At 44.8% G+C, this 23,134-nt stretch overlaps 1 protein-coding gene across 1 annotated transcript in view; it reads right to left on the reverse strand.

Annotated features, from left to right (window-relative positions):
* Positions 1 to 1,552: 1,552 nt before the first annotated feature.
* Positions 1,553 to 23,134, reverse strand: part of GPD1L (glycerol-3-phosphate dehydrogenase 1 like) — a 43,633-nt gene continuing 22,051 nt past the window's right edge. Inside the window, exons 5-8 of the mRNA XM_033132330.1 lie at positions 19,534 to 19,646; positions 10,600 to 10,833; positions 10,197 to 10,303; positions 1,553 to 4,465 (exon numbers count right to left, since the gene is read on the reverse strand). Of these exons, the coding sequence (XP_032988221.1) occupies positions 4,369 to 4,465; positions 10,197 to 10,303; positions 10,600 to 10,833; positions 19,534 to 19,646 (551 nt within the window). The 3' untranslated portion in view covers positions 1,553 to 4,368. The remainder of the gene's footprint in view (positions 4,466 to 10,196; positions 10,304 to 10,599; positions 10,834 to 19,533; positions 19,647 to 23,134) is intronic.

The raw sequence follows: 23,134 nt of genomic DNA on the forward strand, positions 1-23,134 counted from the left end.
CCAGGTCCAGTTGCCATTACTAGTTGCAGGGGGCGTAGCCCACCATCCCTTGCGGGAGTTGAACGGGCAACCTTGTGGTTGAGAGGACGCACTCCAACCAACTGAGCCATCCGGGAGGCAGCTCAGCTCAAGGTGCCGTGTTCAATCCTAGTTGCAGGGGGCAGAGCCCACCATCCCTTGCAGGACCCGAGGAATTGAACTGGCAACCTTGTGGTTGAGAGCCCACTGGTCCATGTGGGCATTGAACTGGCAGCCTTCGGAGTTAGTAGCATGGAGCTCCAACCGCCTGAGCCACCGGGCCGGCCCTGTCCTTAATACTTTAATGCTCCCTTTATATCTTTAGTTTTAAAATTACCTTTCAAAGCATTTATCATGTTGCTCAATTAATTATCTGAAACCCTGGGCACCTAATTCTGTTTTAAAAATGCTATTGACTTTCGCTCACAATGATTTTGTAATTATTTTATATATATTTTAAATGCATATTCAGTAGGACCTTATTTGGGAAGCCTGTGCAGCCTGGATCCAGTGTGGATTCCTGCCGTGTTTTTGTGTTTTTGCTTCTGCCAGCTATCTACTGGTATTACAGGCCCAAGTTCCCATTTTTATGCTCACTGTTTGCTTGTGGTTTCCTGAATATAAAAATTCAAACCCCAAATCCGTTTGTGGTGCTGGGCTCATAATTACAGGTTTTCAGAAGACACTTTTTCTCTATCTGGAGTACATACAGCTTCCTTGTTTGTGCCTACACATGGGTTTTCTTAGCTCCACCCCTTTTCCCTCCATCCCCGGAGTGTAGCCCTTGGAGAGCTGTAGTTCCAGCATAAGCTTTATAACCCACACCCTTAGATAAGGGAGAGAATTTCCACTCCCTCCCCTGGCAGCCACAGAGCCACTGCGTGGCCTCACCTCTCTGGCTGTCAGCCCCGTATTAGCGTCAGGCTCCTGGGGATTTCCCTCAGAATTTTTTTGTGAGAAGAGCCCTGCATATAAAAGGCCGCCTGAAACAAATAAATAAATAATTTTAAAAGGACATTAGTTATATTTACCTAGCTTTTCTGGGTATTTGAGGTGGGGGCAGGGGTGGATTTCAAGTTCATTAATCCAGTGGCTGGCTGGAACTGGAAAGCTTCCATCCTACAATTATATTATATACAAATATTAGCAAGCAATGTGAAGGAACAGATGTGTCTGGAGACTAAAATTAGAGATGAAGACTTTCTTTTAAAAATTGCCGTTTTAGGGCAGCCGATGGCTCAGTTGGTTAGAGCATGAGCTCTGAACAGCAGGGTTGCCAGTTCAATTCCCGCCTGGGAAGGTGGGCTGTGCCCCCTGCAACTAAAGATTGAAAACGACAACTGGACTTGGAGCTGAGCTGCGCCCTCTACAACTAGATTGAAGGGCGACGATTTGGAGCTGATGGGCTCTAGAGAAACACACTGGTCCCCAATATTCCCCAAGAAAATTAAAAAAAAAAAAGAACAAAAGACCTGACCTAAAAAATAAAGCTATTAACCAATTAAAAATAAAAGATCAGTAGCACAGGTTTGGGGGGGTTAAGTGTTTATTAAACCAAGCTCTTAAATTATATCCACCTATAGTCTGTAAACAAATACAGTATACATGGAAGTCAAAGGCTCTTAGTTTAGAACTAATGGAAAAACTACAGATCACTTTGTACACTGGTACCTTACTACTCTTTAGGCCGACGCCATGGGGCCATGTCATAGTTAAAGAGATGGATGGGAAAAAAAAAAAGAGTTAAATGAAAAACCAGAAGGAGTTTAGCTCAACTCCTCCTGCTGGATGGGTTTCAAGATTGATATTTATTTCTTTGTTCCACATTATAGTAGATTAGATTATAGCAAGGCAACAGTGTAGTTGTTTACATTCACAGATTGGCTGAAATAGTATAAATTAAGCTTCTCTTCTGGATGTCTCCCTCCCCACCACCATAATTAGTAAGAAATGTGAATTAAAATAGATGATAAGACCACAGGTGGTTATAAAAATAGAAAACTCATAGAGTAATAAATATCTATAGTTAGCAGAGCACAAACTTACAAAATTTGCCTTTTTCCATTATGTGCAGAATATCATAAGTATGTTCAAGAGGTACAGTCAGCAGACTTCAGAGTGGTAAGAGCATTTGTACAGAAAAAACACTCAAGTACAAAACCCAGAGCAGGACGCTGAATACCGATGAGAGGACATAAAAGACATTAAATCCTAATTCCTCACATCTGATTATCCTACTTAATAGACACCACAATTAGCTTACCGCCCCTATGCAGCTTAAAAAGTAACACTTTGTCACCTATGTACAAACTTTTAAAAAGATTAATCACAAGACAAGCAAAATTGATTAACTTAATAGTGGCACGAAAATCAATGAAACTTGTAGCATTTTGTGTGCTTTCATATACTTCTGTGGATGGGGCTTTACAATGCTCCTCAAATGTTTTGGACAGAATTTTTAAAATTCCACAAAAATCGATTCTATAATCATTTCAGATGTAGAAGGAAAAAAGTCCCAAACTGGAAAATAAAAAAGGTCAAAATCTCACAAAGTGACCGAAAAATCCATGAATATATATGTGACATTCATAAGTTCCCTTAACATTTTATCAAGTGCTATGTAAGGTAATTGTAAAGCTATCCCGAAACCCATCTCATTTAAGAAGATACAGTAATTCCCATTCTAATTCTAGAAGTAAAAGCTCTTATTCCACATAATGTGCGTTTCAGCGAGGTTAACACCTACTGGGTTGTACTTGTCGGTGTCACCTTAAAGCTTCATCAAAGTTTCATGGCAGACCTGAATTGTAAAAGCTCAGACCTAACACGACCACAGGTAGTTATTCATCCTAATTTCTTACAGGAAGTGAAGGGTATAAGCTGTCCTAAGGTCACCTCAGCCTAGAACAGTGTCCCCTGGAAACTTCGGCAAGTTTCCTTGCCAAAAGAAGTCTCCATAATCTAATATGTTTGGGACTAGCTAGGTTAAATAAACCTACTAGGTTCCACCAACATACAAACATACATTCTACACATTTACGAGGGGTATGGAGATGCAGCTTTTCCCAAACTACACCGGAACCACCACTAGATCCCAGGACACTAGTTTCCTATGGAACATGGTTTGAGAAATGCCAATCTAAATTTTCTAAAGTAGTGATTCTAGAATTGTAGTGAGGATCAGAAACAAATGGAAGGCATGTTAAAGCACAAATACCAGACCCCATTTCAGAGGTCTGCCTGGGAGCCGGGAACCTGCATTGCTAAGAGACTCCGAGTGAAGCTGATGGAGTGAGGACCACACATTGAGTGGTGTCCATCTAGACAACGCCCCACACAAATCTCAGCTGCAGGAAGCCCTCCTATGGCCTCAAGAAAGATTGCATATGGCATGTGCCACAACGAATTAGCTGGAGGACAAATCACCCCAGTGACATCTGCGAAGGTCTCGGGGCCCCTTGGTGGGATGGAGGAGCACGAGACTTGACTCCTGGCTCTGTCCTTCCTCACCTGGTGAGCAGGCAGTGACTGCATCTTAATAGAGGAATAGTGGCAGCCCCTTCTCAGGGAACCTGTGATGCTTAAAGGAAATGTTTGCACAAAAGTACTGCCTAATAAAAAGCATCATACAAGCGTCATTAATGAAAAGATGCCAGTCACAGCAGGAAAATTCCAGATGAGTTTTCTGTCTTCTGCCACTGCTTCGCCTTTATGAAAGCACATTCTGGCAGCTAATGAAGAGCAAAGAGGCTAAAAATGCAGAAAACTGCAGTGAGAGGAAATTCAAGTTATTTACCTAATTAAAAATAACTAATTGTTAAAAAAAAGAGATCAACTCTCGATCGAAGTAGTTAATTATGCTGGCTTTGAGACAGTGTTTAAAAGTTACAGTATGTTGATCTTTGGACACACTCATTCTTCCATTCTACCATGTTATTAATGCTGGTTAAATTGTAACATCATGAGAAAAAAGAAATTCCTTCACTCAAATACATACGAATTAGATCTAAAAAATTTAGCTGAGATTGTTCCAATCTTATAAGCTACCACAGTGGGAAAATTTCAAAAGTAATCTTTAAAAAGGACGTTTAATTTTGGTTCATAGAAACATCCATAGAATGAGAAATGAACACACATTCACACATCCACATGTGGGTGTCTAGTTGTTGCCAGTACATCTTAGCCAATGAACTGCTCTCGCAGTTCAACAACAAACCTGTAAAAATTCATATACATCCATGATGGGATGACAGTCAAGCAAATATCTTGTTGCCAAGTCCCAGTTTCCATTTGAACCCCAAAGAGTGATTGGAAAGGCAGAACTTTGCTGGACTTGTTGCATGATCCACTTTATATATGCTCAGGATGGCTCTGGAGACAAGACAGCATCTCTTGAACGGGTCTGCCTTCATAGCAGATCTGATATACGGCAGTAAACAATGGAAACCTAATTGGGGGGAAATGTGAAAAGACAAGTTAAGCCATCCGGTTTACCTCAGAGAACAAATTCGTTTTCTCTGCTAACAGATTGCAGATTAGTGTGCACCTTGCGGCCACCTCCTACACTCCTCTATTACTGGGTCTACAGAGAGCCTCTGCACTGTGGGCCGTAAGATCTCGTTACAACCTAAACCGTCCTCTGCCTAACTGGAGCGCACTGTCTACAAACAAGTCACGCGGCAGTCGTCACAGGGTAACCTGTGGTCGTTCACAGAAGGAGATGTGGCGTGGGCTCTTGGTCAAATCTGGAATGAGCCCCAGTTTCTGTCACTACTGTAAAAGATTGGAGAATAAGTTTTAAATTACAAGGGGACATTGCTCTTCCTTCTCCAGAAAGGATCATCTAAGGATGAAGAAGAGGCAGCCCACACGTCACCATAAATAATTCAGCCTGGAATGCTCCAAGAGTCAGTGTGGGGACCCACAATTAGCAGACACTGATCTCAGGTCGGAAGCTGGATGTATTTTGCCGTTACTTCCAAGATGTGAACACATAAAAATGAAAGTTTGAAACGGATGAGGGTTTGAAGGGGTGGGCTAATAACCCACTGTAAGAAAAGATAACATTGTCCCAGGGCACAGCTGGCTCAGTAAATAGTATGGCAGATGTCACTAAGGAAATAACAAAGTTAAAAGCCAATCAGGCTTCTAAACACACACACATACCCACACATACCCAAAGAGAGCTTGAAAGGATCAACAGAGTCTTAAAAGCCATTCTGAAAATTATCCAGTTAGAATCCTAAATGACAGCTTAGGTCCTATGACTTTGATAGTCTATCATTGTGGGTTTTTTAAGACTCACAATATTTTGTTAGGTTTTGGAGTCACGTAGCCTTAATGAAATCTGACTCCACAGTCTATTAACCCTGGGCAAGTTTTACAACCGCTCGGCCCCACTTTGTTCATCTGTAAAATGGGGCTGGACTCTCGGGCCTCTTGTATTAAATGACTTACATGTAAAGTATATAGTGCAACACTTGGCACGTGGTGGGTGTACAATAAATGACAGCTTACGAACACAGCCGCAAGAGGGCCACCGTGTCGCACACGGTGAGCTCCAAGCTGGGGCCTGAGTCGATTTTGTTTCCCTCGGTGTTATCAGGGCCTGATACCATGCACAGCAAGGGGCAGGTGCTCAGTAAGTATTTGTGGAAGAATTCTTGTAAATGGGAGTCAGAGCCTAGAGATTTTAGCTTCTTCTGTAGCTTAGTTTTCCTGTTCCTATGATGAGAACAACTTGTATGTCACCAAAGCAGGGTGGCAGGTGATGAATGACCACCCAAAGCCATTCCAGAACCCCTTTTCTCCTTACTGAGGTTGGAAATAGCCTACTGCTCACTTTCCCAGCCTTTGTTTCACCTGGAATTAGCGAGGTAAGCAAGTGCTAGCCAGCAAGACATATACATCTGCTGAGGGTTTCTGGGGAAGATATTTCTCTCCTTGAGAAGCACTGGAGGGAAAATCTGCTGCTCCAGACTGCTCTTGCGGCTGAGTGCAATTGTGTGAGTATGTGATGCTTGGAGCTCCTGCAGCCATCTTGAGGGTTTGAGGGAAAGCCAATAGGATCATTGAGATTCTAATTTGCAGGCACTGAGCCAACATCAATAATGTCCACGTCCAGACTCCTTGCTATGGAAGGAAAAACATCCTATTGTTCAAGGCATTTTTAACTGCGTATTGCTACTGCAGCCAAAAGCACTCCCAACTTTCACAACCAGCATTTCCAAAGTGCATTCTGTAGATGGGACATTAACAAGGGATATGGAATGTAGGGGAAAGGGGGGATTTCTGACTCTGGAGCCCACATCAACCACTAGCTATGTTGCTCATCTAAATGCTCTTTTCAAGACTATCAAATGCTACCAGGCCAATTAGAGCGGTTTGGGGAACTCTCTAAATAAGGTTAGAGGTGAAAGGAGGACAAAGACAATATTTCATGGAAAAATACTGACATCAACCAATCAGTCCGCGATCCCACTAATGGAAACTAAGGACTTACGACGTGTCAGGATTCAACCAGGTGCAGGGTTGTGCAACATTATAAGCAGGGTCTCAGCCTTCCGGGAACTTACAAAACTGTTATGGGCTAAGTTGTGCCCGTCCCACACACAGCCATTTCATACACAGAAGTCCTAACCCTCAGTACCTCAGAAGGTGCCTGTATGTAGAGACAGGGCCCGGAAGGAGCTAATTAAGTTAAGAAAGGCTCATGAGGGTGGGCCCTAATCCAATAAGGCTGGTGTCCTTAGAAGAAAAGGAGATTAGGACTCAGACACGTATGGAGGGAAGGCCATGTGAAGACCCGGGGAGAACACTGCTGCTTACGAGCCGAGGAGGGAGGCCTCAGAAGAAGTCTACCCTGCTCACGCCTTGACCTTAGACTTCCAGCCTCCAGAACTGTGAGACATTTCTGGTGCATAAGCCACTCTGTGGTGCTCTGTTGTGACAAACTAATATAAACACCTTATGCTCACACGTGTTCATAAAGACACATGTACAAGGAAACTTAATAAAACAAATTTTGTAACAGCAGAAAAGCCCAGACAACTTTAATATCTCTCAAGAGGAGACTAGGGAAATTAAACTGTGGTTTTCCCATACAGTGGAATGCTTCGCAGGCATTAAATGAGATTTCTAGGTGCAGATGTGGGTTAATCTTCAAAATATTCGTATATTCTAAAGTGAAGAAAAGCTAGGGACAGAGCGGAACGTGGAGTCCATTGCCCACTACACCAATAACAGGGCTAATTGGAAAATATATGAAAAACTGAGAAAGCAGCCTGCATCTAGGGTGGGAAAGAAGACTCACTTTCCCCTGTGTGCCCTTTTTGTATAATTTCTTTCTTTCTCTCTCTCTCTCTCTCTCTCTCTCTCTCTCTCTCTTTTTTTTTTTTTTTTTTTTTTTTTTTTTTTACCAAAAGCATGTGCTCCTCTTTTCAAATTTGGAGAATAAAAGCAAATTGTATGTTTATGTATTAAGTCCACAGCACATGAGTAGCAATATTGTCTAAACCAGGAGTCGGCAAGCCACAACCTAAGAGCCAAATCTGGCCTGTGACCTGCTTTTGTATTACACAACCTGCAAGCTAAGAATGATTTTTACATTTTGAAAATGCTGTAAAAGCAAAAAAAGGAGAATATATGACATAGAACTGTATGTGGCCTACAAAGACTAAATATTTATTATGGGGCTCTTCACAGAAAAAGTTTGCTGACCGCTGGTCTCAACAATAAGTTCAAAGCAGCGGAAGTTATTTGTGGCTGGAGGACATGGAAGAAGGCTTCTGTGAGGACAGACCCGCCTTTAGTGTGACGAAGGTTGAGATGCACGAAAAAGAGGGTGTCCGAGCAGGCCAAACCGTGGAGGACAGATGTACACAAGAGTCTGAGAAGGAGGCATCTGGTGCAAAAGGACGTCTGCTTCCACTAAGGATAGCGTGGAGGGGCTTCACGGACATGTGGTTAGAAGTTACGTCGGTCCAGGCACACCTTGGAGACACTGCAGGTTCAGTTCCAGACCACCGCAATAAAGCAGGTATCACAATAAAGTGAGTAGTAATCTTTCTGCTGGGGGAGGGTCTTGCCTTCCATTTGTGAAAAAGGAAAATGTGAAGCATAACAAAACGAGGCATGCCTGTACTGGACTGAGACGGGCTGACTCAAATAACAACCTAAGGACCACAGTCCTCGTTCTGTTAGAGCAGGAAGCCTCTGAATTTGAATACTCAAGGTAGAAGGGACCAAGCAATCATCTGGTCTACCAGCTTGATTTTTGTGGGGAAAGAGACTAGGGCACAGAAGAGCTAAACTATGACATGCCCAAGACCAAAAGGCTAGTAGTAAGACACAAGAGGGTCTCGAATGCTACCTTCTTGTTCATCGCTCTTTCTGTAACAATGGAAGAGGGAAAAAAGGAGAGAAGGAAATAGAGGAAGACCAGAGTAGTGATGGCTGGAATGAAAAAAGAAAAACTCAAGATAAGAGGCTATGCAAAGGGAGAATGGCAGAACTCAGCTCTGCCTGTGCAGCTTCGGGAGGCAGGCACAGGGAAAGGGAGAGTCCCACAAGACTACATTCCAGCTCGAAGAAAGGGGGTGCCCCTCTAACTGGCAGTGACCTCATTAAGCACAAGCACAGCCTGTTCAATTTCTAATCAGAAGAAAGAAAATGGGACATGACTGAAGAGAGGCGGCTGCTCAGAGCCGAGTTTCACCTGCTTGATTACACCTGCTTTTTAAGGCAGGTTCTGATCCCAGAATGTCAGTTCCAGTCTGTATCCTCCTGGAGTGAAATGATGGGTGAATACAGACTAACTGCCAGCCAATTTGTTAATTCATAAAATCCTATCAAAGGCACCCCTTGGTAGCACACAGATGCCACTTTAAAATTGTGATGGGGAGACACGAACCATGGCCAAACACCCAGGTTATTTTTTAAAGACTTTAAACAAATTCCTGATAAAGACTTAATGGTCTTTAGAGTAGCCCAACCACACACAAACACATCGCTGTCTGCTGTTAAGTATGTGAAGAAAACCATGCATGTCAGAGGTGTTTTCCTTTTAGTCACGATTTAAAGGTAATTCTCTTCCTCTGGAGGCTTGTTTATGACTTTCATCTCTGCCTGGCTGATTCTGAAAGCCATTTCAGAAAAATAAAACACAATTTAAAGAAGGAAGACAAACACCCTGTCCTCCCTCACTTTCCACTTCAAATAGGGAACGCTAAGGCTGAGCCATTTGTACTGGGTGAAAAGGGGGACAGGACAGCTGGGTGCAGCATGATGTGAAGATGCATGGTTGGGGCCAGCAGGCCCCTGGGCTGACCTGAGAGGAGGAGGGAGACGCCACCCATAACCACCTCCTGGCAGCTTCAACACAGCTGCTCAGCTCCCTACTCTCCCAGGCAACCAGACGTGCCTTCTCCCAAAGAGTACTACGGAGAGTTAAGGACATACAGACTACGCTGCATAAACATTTACTAGGCGGTGTGGTTGGCATCATGATTACGGAGGAAGGCTCAGCGAGTCAGCAAGCTAACAGGGCTGTGCAGCAGGCAGGGCCAGGGTCTCAGCGAGGTCGGGCAGCTTTTGTGGTGCGAAGGGCTTACTCCCTGGATCAGGAGACAAAGCAAGCTGATCCAAGCCCACCTTTACCAGGTGATCAGCCCAGAAAGCTGGATGCATCCATCGGTGTGCGATGGAGAGACTGCAAGGCTGCTCACCAAACCTTAACACAGGTCACTGCTCCTGGTAGAGTTCTCGGGGGGGCACTGTCTTTCCTTTTTTTGCTGAATCATTTGGCAGTTTATTAACAAGACTCTCTCTTTTTATAAAAACAACAAAGCAATCTTTTTTTTTTTTTAATTTAAAACTTAGGACATGTAGCTTTTACCAAACACCCTACAGGACGAACCAGAATCTTAAACTTCGTATTTTGTCATAGGAAGAATTGAGCTCTTCCCCATTGAAGTTGATCCTGGTTTTGTGTTTTGTGTAAACATTCATTTTTAGGGTAGCCAGACTGTTCCTGCCACAGACGTTCACGTCACACACAGGACAGAACTCACCCCGTCACGTGCTGCGCACCCTTGTCAAGCGGCTGTGCACTGACGAGGCTGGGCGCCCTAGAGAAGTGGGATGCTGACTGGCTGTGTCATGGACAGTGGGCCACTTACTTGTCGATCAGCCCCTTCTGTTTCAGGATGCGGTACACTTCAGCAGACGTCTGAGGTCCCTGGAGCTTCTGCCCATTCAGCATCTCCTTCTCCAACTCTTCAATGGTCTTAAAAACAAAGGACGGGTGGGGGAAAATGGATGGTAAAGACTGGAGAATCACTTATTTCAAGAGGAGAGCCGGGGAGGGGAGCTGCGCTCTTTTGCTGCGAGCCCGGGAAAGAGGAAGACATACAAGACAAAGGACATGAACCCAAAGACCTCTAAGTAAAAGCAGACAGGTACACAGGACAACCCCACAAACAACACATGCTGGCCTCCACCTCCACTGGAATGTGGCTCACCTCAGCCCAGGGGATCTCAAGAGAGGAGGCAGGGGTGAGGGGAGGGCAGGCCCAGGGCTACCTTTCCAGTCTTGGCAAACGCCTCGGCCACCCTGCGGTTCCGGCCCCCGTAGCAGGTGGTGATCAGGTCGGCCACGCCGCAGCTCTCCAGGAAGGTGGCTGTAGACACCTGACCCTTGCAGAAGATCCTGGCGAAGGCGATCATTTCCATGAGCCCCAGGCGGATGACGGCCGCTTTGGTGTTGTCTCCACTGCGGAGGCCGTCGCAGAAGCCGGCTCCCACCGCTACGATGTTCTGCGGAGGAGACAAGGAAGCCAGAATGCCGTCACTACCCCACTGTGGATGAGGATGAGGGGACTGCAGCAGGAGAGACCTAGGGAGGGACCACAGGCTCTCACACAACCTTGGGTTCTGTTCTTGTACCCGTGAGTGAGTGACAGAGATGAAAGAAGGGACCAGATTTCCATATTCCCATTTTCGGGACAAGGAGCCCAGATCTGGAGTCAGTAGGAGGTAGAAGGGGGAGTCCACAGCATCCATGCAGGAAATTAGAATGCTGTGGTAGGGGTCTCTGGTTAAACACCATTTGGATAAACTTCTTTCCCGTTTTTTTTTTTTTAAAAATCAAATGCTTTATTCAAATATAACACTCATACAGAAAAGTACACAAATCCTAAGTGTACGGCATGCATTTTCACAAACTGAACACATCCATGTAAACAGCACCCTGACCAAGAAAGAGAACATAACCAGTGCCCCCAGAAAGCCCCCCGCAGGCCCCTTTCTAGTCACATCCCTACCCCCACCAAAGGTCCTCTCTTCTGACTTGTAACAGCACAGAATTGCTTTACCTGTCGTTAAACGTTATACGAATAGAATCCTACAGCACGTAATCTTTTCTGTCTACCTTCTTTGTCTCAATTCAACATCACATCTGTGAGATTCAGCCCCATTTTTACACACAGCACATTTATTTCCATTGCTGCATTGTACTCTACATGTGAATACAGTGCCATGTATGTATGTACGTATCCATTCTTCCGTCGACTGGCATTGGGGTAGTTTCCAGTTTGGGGCCGTTACAAATGGTGCTGCTGAGGACACCTGGTACATACCCTTTGCTGCAGGCATTTCTGGTGGGTGTGTACCTAGGAGTGCAGCTGCTGGGTCCCTGCATCTGCCTATGGGTAGCTCCGATTTCAGCCTTTTGTTTCATTTCGTAATCCCTACACCAACATATGTGGAGCCCTCGCCCTTTGCATGGCACTCGCTAGACAGGTTAGATCCAGACCTGCCTCTTCAGAAGCTGATAATCTACTTCATGGGTCGGCACACGAAGGGCCAACTGCCAGTTTTTGTAAGTAATGTTACTGTAACTCAGGTGTATCCTTCATATATGTACTGCCTACAGTGCCTTTTGTGCTGTAACAGCAGATTTGAGTAGTTGTAACAGAGACCATACGCTTCTCAGTCCCACAAATTTCTACCGGGCCCTTACGGCAAAAGTTTGCATAAAATGTTTGGCCCCGACCTAGTAAGAAAAATAACATGTGGACACAAATAACTGTAACGCTCGACTGAAAATCTGCCTTTCATTTCAACGCATGTATTTCAAGTGAGCATGCATCGTGTGGGAAGCCCAACATTGAGCCTTGGAGGGCAGGTCGGTACTGGGCAGGGGGTGAGGTCATGGTACCCCCAGGGAGGAGCTACAAAGATAGAATTCAACGGAGGTTCTCCTCACGGAGTTGCCAATCTTGCTGGGAAAAGAGAAACAGCCAAGCACAGCAGGAGACAGAAGGAGGAGAGTATGCCGAGAAGTGGGGGCCACAGGCTTCATTTCAAAGCAAGGAAGGCTGCACAGAGGTGGCAGCATCTGAGCCAGGCCTTAAATTAGATGTAAAACCAGCCAACCACATATGACAAGTAACGAGGGCACAGAGGGCACTCATTTGGGACAGCAGGCAGCCCCCAGGTTCCTGGCCCTTTCCACGTGACCAGCTCCTTCACCAAGAACTCTCGGTGCCAGGAAAAATGCAAAGATTTTGACTCTGTCTAACCACCCTAGCATTTTTATACTACCGGGTGACTATATAAGGATTTGTGCCTTGAGAGAGAGATTAAAGCATGAAACTTAGCTGGTAGCAAATGGGAAATCAGTAAAAATAAGTGCATTTTGTCCTCCAAAAGTTTTTATTAATGAAAGGCAGGATATTTCTTACACCGTCAGGCCTATAAAATTTGAGGGATGAGGTGAAAAACGGAATGAACTGGGGAAGAAAAGTGACTTCTCTGGTTGATGCAGTTTTTGATAAAATACACCAGCCCCAGCACTGAGGTGGCTCACCCTGGGAAACGGATCTGGCCACTTATGACACAGCTCTCACTCACCAGGAGGCCGAAGCCACAAAGCCACTTCAGATGACAAAAGCCTGGAGAGCCCTCCTGCAGCTTTTGTCTGCTTCGATAGACAGAACCCTCCCTTCCCAGCTCCCACAGGGTGATGCCAGAAGAAGGAGGGCTAGACCACGGGGGATCAGAATGGCAACGTCCTGAATGTATCTTCTCTTCCTCGGTAATAATATGGATTGCTGGCTATTCTCACTGCTATCAACACAGAGAAGAAAAAATTCTTGAAAAATACTCAGAAATCTGACAACGAATGCATACATGTTTTAGACAAATTCACACTATTTCTGTATCCTAGGTAGTCTCCCGGGACGGTTCTGAGCTCTAGCGGACCAGCGAAGCAGCTCCCAGTGGATCACTCTCTCCCCACGAAGGCCGGACTCCATGTAGACCTGGGTTCCTACAGCTGCAGGCAGAGCTGACAGGACTCAGAGGTCTTTTGGATTAACAGCCTGACCAGGGAGCATACGTTTTCAGAAGGCACTAACTTCTGCCTGTACCTGCAAAAGCTTCGCAACCCCTTCCCGCCTGAGCCACTCAGGCGACTGCACACTGCAGGTTTTATCAGCTGCCTGACAGCAGTCCTCTGTCCCCAACTACCTGCTGTGTGTGCATAGTGAGGAGGCAGTGGGCGGTTCCTGGCTTGGCAGCACCGTGTGAGAGAGGAGGGGACAGGCTGTGTGAAAGGAGCCTCGAGAGATGCCGAGGGGCAAGGTGGGATCTGGTGCTGCAGCTCTGCTCCAGAGGGAACCTTTTAGATGGGGCGCTGGGCGGAGACTACGAGCCGGGCGTTGTAAGAACACCCAGGACTGGGTGTGTTGTTGAAGTTATCATGGCACCGTGATGAGGCCCAGGATCCAAACGGTTGGATTGCTGACATGGCTCTCTGATGCCTCCTCTGTCTTCTTTCATCACATGTGACCCCCTGGAGGTTGCCTGACCACCCCAGTAAATGTCTATAGACTGAGTGGGAGGTAACAGGGATTTCTGTTCAGTAAGAGGCTCCTATACACAGAGGCGAGAGGGGTTATTTATTAAGTGACTACAGGGAGCCACACGAAGCCCACTGCACACACTGTCTCACTGGAATTCTCGCGGCAGCCCTGACAGGTGTGTACCTATCCTCCTGGCTGGCTCCGAGAGGGTCGTGGCTTGCCAAGAACACCTCGCTGGTGAGGGAGGCAGTTGGGACATGCCCCCAGAGCCTGCTTCCACAGCACCCCTCTTTCCCTGTGCCCTGCTGCTTCTACTGTGTGGCAAATTTGGCCTGGCCACCCCCACCGCTTGCTGGGTCAGAGACCCTCTGCAATTAGACGTCAGAGAGGAATGTCTGCATTGAGGCTTGGGAGGTAAGAAGGATAGGCTCAGGAGGAGAAAAGATTTATGGGGAAAAAACAATAAAACTGTAACAGTTAAACTTATCGAACTGTTTCAGTGCTTCATTTACAATATTATCAACGTGTTTAATCTTCACAACATTTTTACAAGGCAGGTCCTATTACATGCGCAGTAAGAAGGGAGGAAACTCAGGCACACAGGGTAAGTAGCTTGTCTGAGGTCACACTGTCAGGACCTGCAGGGCTAGGTTTCCAACCCAGGCAGCCTGGCTCCTGAGTCCTCTCCAGGGAGATCACACCACTCTAGGCCCAGCGAGTGAAAGGCACAGAGGAGCCATCTCAGCATCAAGATAAGAACTTCCTAACGGGAACAGTTGAAGCCACCCAGAGACAAAGGACTTTGAGACAAAGGAGTGAGCTCTCCGTCACTGGAAGCATTCAAGCAGGAGCTGTAAGGATGAGCCCTGAGCTCCAAAGCAGTACTTCTGACCTTTCATGTCACTGCACTCAGAGAATAGGCAGATGAGGGTGCCCATGGCCTTGGGGCTCCAGCCACCCTCTCGGCCCCTTCAACACAGGGTATATGGTGGGGACCCCCTCACAGTTTCCACTAGACGTATAACTGCTCACGAAGGGTGGGGTGGAGGGGGAGGGAAACGGGCTACTGCAGGGTAATCTCTTCCCTCCTGAGGGGATCCTGGGCCTCAACCCAGTTTAATCACCTTATGATGGATCTTGAAATCCTTGCTCTTTCCCTCCACCACTTATCACTGTCAAAAGAAAAATAAACACACTGAGCCAGTCAGATCATGTTTGAATAGCATTCAAGCAGATGTCTTCTGAGATCGCTCAGCTGTGAAAGTTATCATTATCTACTGTGCATTTAAATCTGCTTTAAACTGTTCTGGAGCTAAAAATACCATGATTTTCAGAAGACAGACGTCCTTGAGCCCTTCCCCTTTTCCTGGGTTGTGGCAACAACTGAGGCATTCATCCACCCTGAAGTGCCACCTTTGCAATTCTGAATTGGGGCGGGTCGGGCGGGACTCGATTCCTTCCACTCCCATCCCCCCAACAAAAAGACTATCAAACTGGAGATGCAGCCCACACTACCTGAAGGTTACGCCAACATTCACCACTCACGAAGAATGAGTGGTAAGTGTTGGCGTAACACTCACCTGAAACCAAGTCAGCCTTCACTGTTTTCTGTCCATCCAACAATCTAGCTGCTGGAGCATTTGACCTAAGAGGAAGGTCTGTCTGCAGTGTGTGGGCTTACCATAGACAAGGCACCACGTGGGTTGGCAGGGTGGGCCCTGTATAAGGCAGCCTGGCTGAGATGTCAAGGAGGGCTGAGGTCAAGCCCATATAAGGAGCTGCCTTAGCTAGAGCAGTGTTGTCCGTAGAAACTTTCGCAATGATGCAAATGTTTTGTATCTGCTGATCCAGTACAGTAGCCAACAACTCGCTGCTGAGACTCTCTATAAAGGCTCACGTATGAAGCTAATGAGTCTTTGAAATGGGGCTACTGTGACTCAGAAACTGAATTTAAATTTTTAAAAAAGTTTAATTTGAATGTAAATGCAAATAAGCACATACGGCTAATGGGGTCTGGTAGTGGCTGTCATCGTAGCATGGTTTATCAAAGCCAAAACCCTGAAGGTAACCTACACGTCCAACAATTAGGGCTGGTAAACCTCACCACAGACAGCCCTACAAAGGAGCATCATGAGTTTGTGGCACAAATGATAGGTTTATCCCCCAGTCTATTCTCCCCTTCTTCCAGAGTAACAGAGTCCCTGACTTTCATGCAAGTATATGGCTGCCCAGGGGGGAAAATAATTATCTCCCAACCTCCCTTGCAGCTAGGTATGGTCAAACAATTAAGTACTGCTCATTGAGATAAAGCCAAAGTGTTACACTGTGACTTCCCAGAACCTGCCTTAAAAAGATAGCTGCCATGTACCCTTTGTCCTTTCTTTCTTTCTTTTCCCTTATAGTCAGGAAGGCAGATGTGATGGTTGGAGCTCTGGTCACCATCTCAGAACATGAGGATGATGAAGGGGTTCGGAACAGGCCTCCCCAAGATGTGCTACTTTGGCATGTAGATTATTTTGAGCTGAAAGCAATCAAGACCCTGCAGGCTCAACAGAAACTTTTACCTTTCCCTTAAAGAATTTAAATTGGGTCCTTGCCTATAATAAGAGTTATCATCAGGAACAACTTTTTATGACCTATCTATAAGGCAGGGCAAACCTCTAATTACTGAACATCTGCTCTTATTGGCTTGCTAATTGCCCTCCTCCCTTCTGAAGCCCAGGTGCCTTATCCTATTCCTTGCCTCAGGATGTCATATATATCTCATTTTCCCTTTCTGTTTCTGAGCCTCTCCTGTATGTGGGGGTCTCTGACTCTCACGTATATGAGTTTCCGGTACTTATGCATAGAATCAAATTTCGTTATTTTCTCTCGTTAATCTCATGTCAATTTAATTATTAGAGCAGCCAAAAAAACCTAGAACGATAGAATAAAATTTCTTCCTCTTCCATAAGGACCAGGACTGTCCCTGTGAGCTGGAAGGAGCCTGGGTCCCTGAGAATTCTGTGCAATTGAGTTGTCATATGGATTCAGGATTTTTACATAAGAAATAAATGTTCTACCTGTTCAGCCACAATTATTTTGGGTCTCAGTTAAAGAACTTTAATCCTGGTAAAGCATCTATTCAAAGTGATAACATAGATTGAAATATACACACTTATGACTTTTGTACTTTTCTATATGAGGTACCTTTTAAAGTTTACATTAAAACAAACGAAAATACACCCCCAGTGAAAGAAGCCAGACACAGAAGAGTACATTCTGTACAACTCCATTATAAAAATTCTAGAAAATGCAAACCGTAGTGTACAAAAGCAAATCAGTGGTTGCCTGGCTCGGGGGGAGACGGGGAAGAAGGGGGTTTGAACTGCAAAGGGCCATATGTAATTTTGGGGGGATGATGAAAATGTTCTGTATTGTGATGATTTTCACGGTGCATGTACACATCTGCTGAAACCCATTGTATTACCTACTTTAAATGGATGTAGTTCAATGTATTAATACATGAATTACACTTGAAGTTGTATTTCTTTCTTATCAAACGCCCTCATGTTTTTGAGCAAAAAAAAAAAAACAGTGTACATTTTTAAATTTGCTAGTATGGAGAAGATTACTAAAGGTCGTTAGTGTGAAAAGAATGAAACATGTCAAAGTATTTGAACAGTAAGATCCAGGTTTTGTTTTAAAAAGAGGATATACACACAAGCTAAAAGATTAGAAGGGAATACAGCAAACCCTGACAGTGGTTCTCTCAGGATGTAAGGAGTACCTGTGACTCTCACTTTCTTCTTTACACTGTTCTGTTGTGTGAAATGTGCACAACTTTTATAATCAGGGAAAAACAACAACTAATTATGTAATATCACCAACACAAACACATGCCATTTGTCCTTGCTTTGGCAGGCTCTGACAAGGAAAGGCTGCATTCTATTCAACAACCTGGACACACACGAGAAAAGTCAGGTCGGATACAGTAGCGAGGAACGCCAGGCTAAGCTTCTTGAAATCCGCATTCATACCCTGTGCCATTATTTTCTATGGGAGTCATTTACTCTGTCTGGATTTCTATCTCCTCATCCGTACGACAGCATGGTTAGGCTCAATGACTGCTGAAATGTCTGTCTGTCAGTTTTCAAAACTCCCAGCTCCAGTGCAAGCAGACAGGAATGATGGTAACGTGTCCTATTTTAAAGGAAAACTTAGGGGGAAAATGATAAATGGTCCACAGCCCCCATCTGCCTCCCCCCCACCCCACCAGAACCACTTTGTCTTGGTGGCAGGTACAAATCCACTCACAGGCTTCCTGCCAACAAAAATGAAAAGCCGTTCTAAGCTCAGACACAAGACCAGCATGGGGTCCCATTAACAAAGCTTTTCCAGAGCCCACAAACTAGAGTCTTTCTCCTCCCACAAACCCTTTGTTCAGGGCGGGATCTCACAGCTTCCTCATCTACCCCCAAAAACATCCAGTCACTTAAAAACAGCTTTGGAGTGACACAGATCAGTGCTGAGCAATTAGGCTTTCTTGATGCCCCTGCTGTTGAGTGGTCATTAAACTAATGAAGGACTATTAAAAACACATAAAAATCCCAACCAACAAAAATAAACAAAGCAGCCGAAGCCGGTGTCTCAGATGTACAACGGCCACCTGTAATGGGAGGAGTGCCCCACACAAGCCTTTAGAAAGATGGACAAGAGCTGCCCGGGAGCCCGGGTCTTTGGCTTTAATTTTTAAAATTCTTCTTGCATAGGGACATGTGACTACACATACACACGATATTAATTCTAGAAAGTGGTTTTAAATACTGATGAGAAAACACGGTGACAATTTAGAGGAAGAGTCAGAAGCATTTTTTGGACGTTGGTCTCCTCAGCATTCTTTTAATCTTCGCAAAGCTTACCTAACAAAGTGAGGAGACTTCCAGATCACCTAATTTCTTTCCCTAGGTGCTCAAATTCCTGAAAAGCAGCTTTTGCTACAAAAGAAATGACTCAGTTCTCGCTGGTTGTTTCTCAGAATCCGTATAGTGAGAGGGACCTGGACCCCAATCTTTAAAAGGCGGAAGCAAGTCAGGAGCCCAAAGAGTGGAAATTTCTCTTTACCCTCCCAAACCCCTGGCCAACAGAAGCTGCTCTTTTCATCTGATCTTTTCCCCAAGATAAAACTATTCTTAGAAAAACCTCCACAAGCGGCAGACTATGTTTTCCTTTAAAAAGAACAACCAACTGAACCATCAAACCAACAGAGTAGCACAATTCAGAGGAAACAAGTTCCTTTTCCTGCTCCAGATAACAGGTAGGAGAAATATCTGAATTAATAGAAGACTTTGCTCCCAGGTAAAACTACAATCGAGGCACTCTCTCCATGCTTCCCAAATATGAATGCTGCCGATTCCCCAAAGAACAAAACACCACGATTCTCCCAGATTTAGAAACAAAAGCAAACCAGGAGTGAGAGAGAACCTAGAACCACCCAGGAAAGGCTGGGGTGAAAGCAGGAAGTGATAAACAAGGCTCCCAATTCACTATTCTTCCCTGAAGTACGTGCCCAGAACACAGGGCCCATTCATCAGGATGAGATTCCAGAATGCTAACAGTGCCCGTACACGATTAACTCCGCTCCATGAGTGGAAATAACAAGGCGACTTACCTTAAGCGCACCACAGAGTTCCACGGTGTCAGCATCGTCAACCACCGTGATTCGAAAATTTGGAGTCTGCAGAAGCTCTTTGAAGAGAAGGCCATTCTTCATTACCTTGCTGCCTATTGAAAGGTTAGAAACAGGGAATGAATGACAGTCTCTATCTCAATGTGTACGTCTAACACAGTTCAAAATAACTATTTTCTTATTATAAAGGGAACGTATGTTCACATTATAGAAAATTTCAAAAATTCACAGGAGTAGAAATAGAAGATAAAAAATATCCCGTAACCGCACCACAGATGATCATTAACAATTTGGCATACGTCTTTAACTTACTGACATATGAATATATATAGATTTTCTCAAAACTGGGAACATAATGTGTCTGTGGTTTCGTAATCTGCTTTCTCCCATTTTACTGCAGGAATACTTTTCAATGACAGCATATCTTTTCTACATCGCTTTAAACGGCTGCTTTGTACTTTTCTGTGTACACGTATTATATTTTATCTAAGTTATCTTTCCAGTGTTTGAAATCTAAAATTGTTAAAACATTTGCTCCCATAAACACTTATTGGCTCAATTTCTGGTTTCCGTCTGTAACAGATTATTGTTCAAAACCATTTACCCGCTCGTTTCCACGGCATAAGGGTGCATCCCTTTCTACGGATGTTAGTCTTGACCACATGATGTGCTTGGACTTATAGGGAATGGGCCGTATTCCCCCATGCCTTGGCTTTCGGCTCAGCTCTGTGACTTGCTTTGGTCAATGGGACACTAACAGACATGATGCAGTAGAAGCTGGAAGCCCACTGTGCAGTAGGGCTGGTTCCCCTGTACCAGCAGGAAGATGACAGACACATGTAGTAGAGCTACCCCAGCTGTCCCCGCCACCATCAGCTGACCCTCCCTGGACTCACAGATGTGTTAGCTGGGTTTATTTTATATGCCACTGAGATGCTGTGACTGTTGTTAGTTAGCATCACTATGGCAACAGAGAACTGATACAACACCAACAAATATTTTCTCTGACTACACTGCAGAAGACGGCAATGCATTCACAGTACTTGTTTTCGCTAAGCTCTGTCCCTTCTCTTGGGACAGTGCCTGGAATGAGCTGGAAGCTCAGTAGTTTTCACACATTATTTTGTTGTTGTTGTTTAGGGACTTTGGGTTAAAACCAAAAACAAACAAAAGTAAAGCATGATGTGAAATCCACTCTGGTTGGTGGGGGTGCAGGGTGGGGCTCTGCTCTGGACATAAGGATGATAAACTTACCAGGCCAAGTACTGGCTCCCAAATCAATGAATGATGACTCCACACAGATGACAGAAAGCTCACTGAACTATAGGACTTGGGCTCTGCCTGCCTCTAGGTTCCCAAGCTTGTTCCCAAACTTGTCTGCACATTACAGTCACCTAGGGAATCTTTAAAAACACCAAAGCCCAGGCCACATCTGAGACCAATTAAATCAGTCTCTGGAGTGCAGCAGGCATCAGCGATTTTTGAAGCTCCCCAGGTGATTCCAAGAGGCAGACACGTTTGAAAACCTCTGATATAACCTCCTCTGGCCGCAGTTTCCTCATGAGTAAAACACAATGACACTCTTAGGGACTGTTGTGAGGTTAAATAAGAATCAGGTATGAAAACAGGCTATTAGTCGTAAGGAGCACTCAAGGTCCTATGTGATAATAACAGGCTAGCTGACACTCACATGCTTATGACTATGATTTTGCCATTTATAGACAGGAGGCCCAGAGAGGTTTACCAATTTGCCCATGGTCACACAGCTAGTAGGAGGCAGAGCTCAAATTCTAACCCACATTCTCTGGCTCCAGGGCCTATGCTCTGACTCCCTATGCTATGCTGCCTCTGAGGGGTAGGAAAACAGAAGATAAAACAGCAAAAAACAAACATCACAATTAGAGCGATAATTTTTCCAATGGAAAAAAAAAAGATGCTTGTCAACAATTAAAATAAGACCCAAAAGTAGTATGTCAAAATCATCCAGGGGAGAGTAGAGAGAGGGTGGGGATACCGACAAAACACGGCTGCCAGAAGTTAATCACGACTCAAGACGGGCAAGGGGTACATGGGGTTCATGACACTGTTTTACCTGCTTTTGTTTGTTTTCAAGGAAGTTTTCTATATATAACAAAATGTTTAAAATATCTACACCCAATACTTCGGAACACATTTTCTATTCTACAGGCATCGCTAGTATTTGTTCTTTAGCCGAGTTCTCCTCTGTCCAAATATTAGAGTTGTGTCAGTTTGAGCAAATGGTCCTCTTCCTTTTTGAAACAGTCCACCAGACCACCTGGGTGATTCTGAGCAACACCATTTCATCCCTGGGATGGCAAAGTAGCCCCCAGCCTCCACATCATGACACCATTACTCTCTCCTCTGCACCCCACCATGGGCCACCGCTCAGTGCCTCCAACATGAAGGATGCTTAGGAGTCTCACAGACAAACCCCTCACTCAAGTCACTCTCATCCAGCTGTCTGCAGCTGGACTCTTGAGCTGCTGCTGTGAGCCATCTGACAAGGAGGCAGGGAGAAGTGCATTTTCCATTTGCCACTGACACGAGGTGGAGTCTCTCTGCTCTTCTGTGGCTGCAAATGACACACCGTGTCCATTAGGGAGGTGGGTTTGATGTACAGCAATCTCACTTTTTCTCAAATGTACTTTAAGAAATTATTCTCAACCATGGATAACAAAGCACTGATCGTATTATTGCTATCGGTCATAATCAGTGATGTGGCAAGCAGGGACCCGGACTATCTAGGACAGAACAGCTGATCCCCAAAAGCCATGCGGAAGGGCTGTTCCAAACTCAATAGGAACCAAAAGACAGGAAAATCCCCCTTCTCTTTTGTGCCAAGTTTGAGAGAGAATCATCCTCTTTAACTCACGCCTTCAAAACCCTCCTTTCAGTCTATGATTCCATATTTGTTTCTGTACTTGGACGCTCCACAAGGAGCTTATGTATCGTCCAGTTAGCGCCATGCCTGATACATAATAGGCTTTGAAAAATGTTTGTGGGATGACTGAGTTAAGTCTTCAATTCTGTGAGGTCGGTCCCAAGAACGAAGGGAACTGTCACCACCAGGGGGCACCGTAGCTCACCATACCGGTTAGTATTTACACACGATACTAAAAACAATGCCATTTTTTTCTTCTCCCTCCACAGAAGACTCAAGTAGGCTAAGATTCCCGAATCTACCATAACTAAAAATGAGTTGGTTGCTAACGTCATCAACCACAGTGTAATTATCGAATATGGGAAATTTAATGTTGATACAATTATGTAACACATAACCATATTTCAATATGAACAATTATGGCAATGTTGTCTTTCATGGCACCTTCACTCCCTGAATCTTCTTTAGTCTATGACACTTCCTTAAGCCTTCCATTGTCTTTCATGATACTGATATTTTAAGAGTGGGGACAGATGTTTTGTAGTATGTCCCTTACTTTGGGCTTGTCTGATATTTCCTCATGATGAAATTCAGGTTACACAAGACAATTTAAAAAATATCACCTGCGTGTTCTATCTTACTTTCAAAGTCTTACTTAATTTAATTCAGGTCACTCTTGCC

Source organism: Rhinolophus ferrumequinum, chromosome 17, assembly GCF_004115265.2.
Source record: "Rhinolophus ferrumequinum isolate MPI-CBG mRhiFer1 chromosome 17, mRhiFer1_v1.p, whole genome shotgun sequence".
In the NCBI taxonomy this organism is placed as follows: Eukaryota; Metazoa; Chordata; class Mammalia; order Chiroptera; family Rhinolophidae; genus Rhinolophus; species Rhinolophus ferrumequinum.